The sequence below is a fragment of the Rhincodon typus genome, unplaced genomic scaffold (assembly GCF_021869965.1).
Source record: "Rhincodon typus isolate 14 unplaced genomic scaffold, sRhiTyp1.1 hic_rhity00007713, whole genome shotgun sequence".
NCBI lineage: Eukaryota > Metazoa > Chordata > Chondrichthyes > Orectolobiformes > Rhincodontidae > Rhincodon > Rhincodon typus.
In genome coordinates, this window is record NW_025973351.1 from 1,280 (window position 1) to 9,125 (window position 7,846).

The window sequence follows — 7,846 nt, forward strand, 5'->3', positions numbered from 1 at the left end:
CAATTTTGTATCCATTGGCTAGCTCTTCCTGGATCCCATGAGATTTAACCTGGCTCGACAATCCACCATGCGGTACCTTGTCAAAAGCCTTGTTAAAATCCATGTGGACAATGTCTATGTCAGAAGTTGTCTGGTCAATTCCTGGTCAATGCCTATCTATTTCACTTATAATTGAATCCTCTATAACAATTACATTTCTACTGTCCCCATGAATTTGGCCATTACTGTTTGCTCCTGTGGGGCCATTTCCAAATTTTCAACCAACCAACAGTATCCAAAGCGATATATCTGTTTCTCAAGAATGGCCACAAAGGATTCTTGCATGGCCTGACTAGTTCTCTTACTCTGCCTGGTGGTCACCCATTCCCTTTCTGCCTTTTTAGCCTGTGGTCTGACCACCTCTCTATACGTGCTAGCAAAGTTTAAGAGGCATTCAGACGGACACATGAACATGCAGAGAATTGGGGGTCAAAAACCATTCGAAGAAAGGTCACTGGACCCGAAACATTAACTCAGCTTTCTCTCCACAGATGATGCCAGACCTGTTGAGTTTTTCCACCAATTTATGTTTTTGCATTACAGCTGGGAAGTCTTTCTGCAATTGTATAATGTGTTGGTGATACCACATTTGGATCATCAATATGGTTGACTCCCAACTGCTGTCTGGACAATTAGCGCTGGGAAATAAATGCTGGCCTAGCCACTGATGCCATGACAGTACCATGAATGAATTAAAACAAAAATCTGGAGTATTATGAGCAGTTTTGTTCCCTTTATTTAAGGAAGGATATTGTTACACTGAAACTAGTTCAGAGGAGGTTTACTAGGATGATCCCTGCTATGGAGGGATCGTCTTATGAGCAAAGGCTCATACAAGAATAGGTCGGTACTTTTCCCACTGGAGTTTAGAAGAATGAGAGAGAATCTCATTGAAAATAGAGGATTCTTAAGGGGCTTGACAGGGTTAATGCTGAGAAGATGTTTCCCCTCTTCGGAGAGTCGAAGACCAGACCATATAGTCTCAGAATAAAGGGGCACCAATTTAAAACTGAGATGACGAGGAAGTTCTTCTCTCAGAGGGTTGATAGTCTTTGGAACTCATTGCCATGGAGAGCTGTGGGAGTAGGGTCCTTGTACATATTTAAGGCCAAGATAGGTCAGGGAATCAAGGGTTATGGGGAAATGGCAGGAAGATGGATATGAGAAATGCTGAATTAGCCATTATCCTAAGGAATGGCATAGCAGTCTTGAGGGGCTGAACAGCCTACTCCTATTTCTACTTCTTGTAGTGAGGGCTGAAAAGCTTCCTCCTGAGCAAAATGTAAAAGTTAGAACGTTGAAGAATGTCAGACACAGATTATGACGCGCCTTTGTTAAGGCCTATTTGAGTTTGAAGTTAATTCAGTACCTGAAATTGGGTTTTTCTGGAGACATTGTGATCTGTAGCACCTCACTGCTCATATCGAGCTCAGCAAAAGCCTCCCGAAGGCTCTCTGATTGCAGAATTATTTTATTTACAACATTTGTGCTACAGAAGTCAAAGTCAAGAGTTTCCTCTGGTTCCTGAGTCTGAATCTTACAGACAGTTACCACACCACTCTCCTCCAGAAACAGTGTCAATGGATATCCGTATCCACGATAACACATCCTCAGGGCTGTTGTCACTCCTACAAAGAAAGGAAGTGAGTGATAGCTCCAGTTCAATGTTCAGTCATTTTACTTTTAAAAGTGTCTGTATTTTAATGGGTTCAAGTCTGAAATTATCAAAATACATTTACCTGGCAGGGAACTTGCACTAAATATTGTGAGACAGTCAAGGAGAACTGTTAGATTTATTACAAACATCACAGAGTCCTCCTCAATTCGAAATTCTTGAAATATACAGGCCTAAAAACAACAAATGTTTAAAGTGAATCTTCAAGTGGAAGAAACCATACAGTTCATTGGGGAGAGTTAATGAGGATATGAATGAGTGCTCCCAGTTCCTTCTCCCATTCCCATGCCAAGCAACCCCTCCCCAAAACCCCTCCTTTCCCCCATTCTTGTAAGACCATAAGACATAGAAGCAAGAATAGGCCATTCAGCCCATCGAGTCTGCTCTGTCATTCAATGAGACCATGGCCGATCTAATAATCCTCAACTCCAATTTTCTGCCTTTTCCCCAACACCCTTGATTCCCTGACTAGTTAAAAATCTGTCAATCTCAGTCTTGAATATACTTTATGAGCAATTCTCAAAAGCCTTCTGCAGTAATGAATTTCACAGATTCACAATTCAAGAAATTTCTTTTCATCTCCGCCTTAAATGCACAACCACTAATTCTAAGATTATGCTTCAGAACAGGCCCTTTGACCCACCATGTTGTGCCGAACATGACACCAAACAAAACTAATCCCTTCTGCCTACCATAGGTCCATATGCCTCTATTTCTCGCATATTCGTGCGCTTATCTAAAAGTCCCTTAAATGCCCCTATCGTATCTGCCTCCACCACCAATCCCTGGCAGTGCGTTCCAGACTCCAACCACTCTGTAAAAATAAACTTATCCCTCACATCTCTTTTGAACATTTCCCTTCTAACCTTAAATGCATGCCCCCTAACATTGGACATTTCAACTCCGGCAAAAAAAGATGCTTACCATCAACCCTAACTATGTTTCTCATCATTTTATAGACTTCTAACAAATCTCCCCTCAGCCTCTCAAGAGAAATCAAACCAAATTTTTCCAGTCTCTCCTTATAGCCTATACCCTCTAATCCAGGCACCATTCTGGTAAACCTCTTCTGCACCCTCTCCAAAGCCTCCACATCCTTCCAGTAATGTGGTAACCAGAATTGAACGTAATACTCTAAATGTGGCCTAACTAAAGTCTTATAAAGTTGCAATATGACATCTTGGCTTTTGTACTCAATTCCCCGACCAAAAAAGGCAAGCATGCCATATGCCTTCCTACCCAAACTATCTACTTATGTGGCAACTTTCAGGGAGCTATGGATTTGAACCCCAAGATCCTTCTGTACATCAATGCTATTCAGAATCCTGCCATTAACTGTATACTTTCCTTAACATTTGATTTTCCAAAGTGCAGCACCTCAAACCTGCTCGGATTAAACTCCATCTCCATTTCTCCACGCGTATCTGCAACTGATCTATATCCCGCTGTATCCTTTGACAACTTTCTACATTATCCACAACTCCACCAATCTTTGTACCATCTGCAAACTTACTTACCCACCCATCTATATTTTCATCTGAGTCATTTATATATATCACAAACAGCAGAGGTCCCAGTATGGATCCCTGTGGAACACCACTAGTCACGGACCTCCAGCCTGAAAAACACCCTTCTGCCAACACCATAACACCATAAGATATAGGAGCAGAAATTAGGCCATTCGGCTCATTGTGTCTGCTCTGCCATTCAATCATGGCTGATAAGTTCCTCAACCCCATTCTCCCGCTTTCTCCCCGTAACCCTTGATCCCCTTGATAATCAAGAACCTATCTATCACAGTCTTAAATGTATTCAATGACCTGGCCTCCACAGCCTTCTGTGGCAGTGAATTCCATCGATTCACCACTCTCTGGCTGAAGAAGTTTCTTCTTATCTCTGTTCTAATAGATCTTTGCTTTACTCTAAGGCTGTGCCCTCGGGTCCTAGTCTCTCCTACAAATGAAAACATCTTCCCAACATCCACTCTGTCCAGGCCATTCAGTATTCTGTAAGTTTCAATTAGATCCCCCCTCATCTTTCTAAACTCCAATGAGTATACTCCCAGAATCCTCAAATGTTCCTCATTTGTTAAGCTTTTCATTCCTGGGACCATTCTCATGAACTTCCTCTGAACCCGCTCCAGGGCCAGTACATCCTTCCTGAGATATGGGGCCCAAAACTGCGCACAATACTCCAAATGTGGCCTGGCTAGAGCCCTATAAAGCCTCAGTAGTACATCCCTGCTTTTATATTCAAATCCTCTCAAAATAAATGCCAACATTGCATTTGTCTTCCTAACTACTGACTCAACCTGCAAGTTTACCTTGAGAGAATCCCGGACTAGAACTCCCAAGTCTCTTTGCACTTCAGACTTCTGAATTTTCTCCCCATTTAGAAAATAGTCCATGCTTTTATTCTTCTTACCAAAGTGCATGACATCACACTTTCCCACGTTGTACTCCATCTGTCATCTCTTTGCCCATGCCCCTAATCTGTCCAAATCCTTCTGCAGCCTCCCCACCTCCTCAATACTGCCTGTCCCTCTACCTATCTTTGTATCATCTGCAAACTTAGTCAGAATGCCCACAGTTCCTTCATCTAAATCATTAATGTACAAAGTGAAAAGTTGTGGTCCCAGCACCGACCTTTGCAGGACACCACTTGTCACCCACTGCCATCCTGAGAAAGACCCTTTTATCCCCACTCTCTGCTTTCTGCCAGACAGCCAATCTTCTATCCATGCTAGGACCTTGCCTGTAACACCATGGGCCCTTATCTTACTCAGCAGCCTCCTGTGTGGCACCTTGTCAAAGGCCTTCTTGAAGTCCAGGTAGATAACATTCATTGGCTCTCCTTGGTCTACCCTGCTCGTTAATTCCTCAAAGAATTCTAGCAGATTTGTCAGACATGACCTCCCCTTGGTGAAACCATGCTGACTTTGCCCTATTTTACTATGCACTTCCAAATATTCAGAAATCTCATCCTTCACAATGGACTCCAAAATCTTACCAATGACTGAGGTTAGGCTAATCGGCCTGTAATTTTCCGTCTTTTGCCTTACTCCCTTTTTAAACAGGGTGTCACGTTATCTATTTTCCAGTCCTCTGGAACCCTCCCTGACTCTAGTGATTCCTGAAAGATCACCACTAACGCTTCCACTATCTCTTCAGCTATCTCCTTTAGAACTTTGGGGTGTAGTCCATCTGGTCCAGGTTATTTATCCACCTTCAGGCCAATCAGTTTTACTAGCACCTTTTCCTTGGTGATGGCCACCATACTCAGCTCTGCCCCCCGACTCTCTGGAATTTTTGGGACATTACTCGTGTTTTCCATTGTGAAGACTGATGCGAAGTAATTACTCAGTTCCTCAGCCGTTTCCTTGTTCCCCACTACTATCTCTCTACCGTCATTTTCCAGTGGTCCAATGTCCACTTCTGCCTCTCTTTTGCCCTTTATATATCTAAAGAAACTCTTACAGTCTTCATTTATATTATTGGATAGCTTACCCTCATATTTAATCTTCTCCCTCCTTATTTCTTTTGCTGTTGCCCTCTGTTGGTCTTTGTAAGTTTCCCAGTCCTCTGGTTTCCCACTGCCCTTCACCACATTATATGCTTTCTCTTTTGCTTTTATGCTATCCCTGACTTGGTCAGCCATGGTTGCCTCATCCTCCCTGTACCATGCTTCTTTTTCCTAGGGATGAATTTTTGCTGTGTCTCCTGAATTACTCCCAGAAACTCCTGCTATTGCTGTTCCACTGTCTTTCCTGCTAGTTTCCTCTTCCAATCAATTCTGCCCAGCTCCTCCCTCATACCTCTGTAGTCGCCTTTATTCAGCTGTAATACTGTTACCTCTGATTCTATCTTCTCCCTCTCAAATTGCAGAGTAAATTCTATCATCTTATGATCACTGCCTCCTAAAGGTTCCTTCACCTTAAGCTCCCTTATCAAGTCTGCCTCATTGCACAACACTAAATCCAGTATTGGCTGTTCCCTTGTGGGCTCCACCACGAGCTGCCCCAAAAAGCCATCTCGTAGACATTGCACAAATTCCTTTTCTTGCAATCCACTACCAACATGATTTTCCCAGTACACCTGTATATTGAAATCCCCCATGATCACTGTGGCTTTGCCTTTCTTACACTCCTTTTCTATCTCCTGGTGTATCTTGCGGCCCAGCTCCTGACTACTGTTTGGAGGCCTGTACACAACTCCAACTATGGTTTTTACCTTTGCGGTTCCTCAATTCTACCCATACAGATTCTACACCATCTGACCCCACTTCGCTTCTTCCTGTTGATTTAATTCCATTTCTTACTAATGAGGCAACCCCACCCCATCAGCCCACCTGCCTATCTTTTCAATAGGATGTATATCCTTGGATATTCAGTTCCCACTCCTGAACCCCTTGCAGCCATGTCTCGTGATGCCCACCATGTCATACCTGCCAATTTTGATCTGCGCCACAAGCTCACTTACCTTATTCCTTATACTGTGTGCATTCAAATATAACACCTTCAGTCCTGTATTAACCCTCCATCTTCCCATTGTCATTCATTTTTCCAGTGTTTGATTGCTAGCCCTTTCCAAACACTCTGTCCTACTTGTGTCTGTGCTGGAGACTTTAATAACCTCTCCTGAGTTCTGCTTCCCTGTCATTTCTTTCATATTTTTCTACGTAATTGAATCCACCACTACAGATGTTAACCTACTGCTTTGTTTCCCACTGGGGCAAGTTTCACCATTCCCTTCAACCCCCACTTTCTAGTTTAAAGTTCTGTTGACCAGCTTATTTACCCTTTTCGCTAGAACATTGGTCCCACCTCGATTCAGGTGGAGACCGTCCCAATGGTACAGATCCCTCCTGTTCCAATACTGATGCCAGTGCCCCATGAAAAGGAACCCCTCTTTCCCGCACCATTCTTTTAGCCACGTGTTTACTTCCCTTATTCTCACGTCCCTATTCCAATTAGCACGTGGCTCAGGCAGTAATCCAGAGATTATAACCCTTGAGGACATGTTCGTTAATTTGGTTCCTAGCTCCTGATAATCTCTGAACAGGTCGTCTTTTCTCTTGTCTATGTTATTTGTTCCGGCGTGGACCACAACAACTGGATCCTCCCCCTCCCGCTCCAATATCCTTTCAAGCCGGTCAGAGATATCCCTTACCCTGGCACCTTGTCAAAGGCCTTTTGGAAATCTAGGTATACCACATCCACTGGGTCCCCATTGTCCACCTCGCTCGTAATGTCTTCATAGAATTCCAAAAGGTTTGTCAAGCATCACCTGCCCTTCATGAACCCATGCTGCATCTGCCCAACAGGACAATTTCTATCAAGATGCCTTGCTATTTCTTCCTTGATAATAGACTCAAGCATCTTCCCCACTACAGAGGTTAAGCTAACCAGTCAATAATTCCCCATCTTTTGTCTACTTCCCTTTTTAAACAGTGGCGTCACATTTGCTGTTTTCCAATCTGCTGGGACTGCCCCAGAGTCCAGCGAATTTTGGAAAATTACCGCCAGTGCACCTGCTATTTCTCCCGCCATCTCTTTTAGTACCCTGGGATGCATTCCATCAGGGCCAGGAGACTTATCAATCCTTAGCTCCATTAGCTTGCCCAACACTACCTCTTCCGTAATTATGATTGTTTCCAGGTCCTCACCTACCTTTGTCTCTTTGTCAATTACTGGTATGTTATTAGTGTCCTCCACTGTGAAGACCGATACAAAATACCTGTTCAATGCCTCGGCCATTTCATCATATCCCATAACTAAATTCCCCTTCTCATGCTCTAAAGGGCCAACGTTTATTTTAGCCACTCTTTTTCGTTTTATATATTTGTAAAAACTTTTCCTAACTGTCTTTATATTCTGTGCTAGTTTTTTCTCATGTTCTATCTTACTTTTCCTTATAGCTCTTTTTGTGGCTTTCTGTTGACCTTTAAAGTTTTCCCAATCTTCTAGTTTCATGCTGTTTTTGGCCACTTTGTATGCCTTCTCTTTCAATTTGATAGCCTCCCTTACTTCTTTAGACACCCATGGCAGATTACCCCTTTTCTTACAGTCCTTCCTTTTCAGTGCAATATACTTTTGCTGAGCACTTTGAAAGATTGCTTTGAAAGTCCTCCACT

General features: G+C 43.1%; 1 protein-coding gene across 1 annotated transcript; it reads right to left on the bottom strand.

The window, feature by feature from the left end:
• Positions 1 to 871: 871 nt before the first annotated feature.
• LOC125482253 (cell cycle checkpoint protein RAD1-like) lies at positions 872 to 2,436 on the bottom strand. Its single transcript, XM_048594289.1, has 3 exons — positions 2,407 to 2,436; positions 1,779 to 1,887; positions 872 to 1,667 (listed from the first exon to the last, which is right to left on the bottom strand). Exons 1-3 carry the CDS (start codon positions 2,434 to 2,436, stop codon positions 1,402 to 1,404), a joined length of 405 nt encoding a protein of 134 aa, XP_048450246.1. The 3' UTR covers positions 872 to 1,401.
• Positions 2,437 to 7,846: the final 5,410 nt, after the last annotated feature.

Excerpts from the sequence above, each read along its gene's own strand:
- LOC125482253 (XM_048594289.1), bottom strand. The coding sequence starts at position 2,436 with ATGCGAGAAATAGAGGCATATGGACCTATG. Across the intron at positions 1,888-2,406 it reads TAGAGGCATATGGACCTATG|GCCTGTATATTTCAAGAATT; the intron begins GTAGGCAGAAGG and ends TGTTGTTTTTAG. Across the intron at positions 1,668-1,778 it reads TAGTGCAAGTTCCCTGCCAG|GAGTGACAACAGCCCTGAGG; the intron begins GTAAATGTATTT and ends CTTTCTTTGTAG.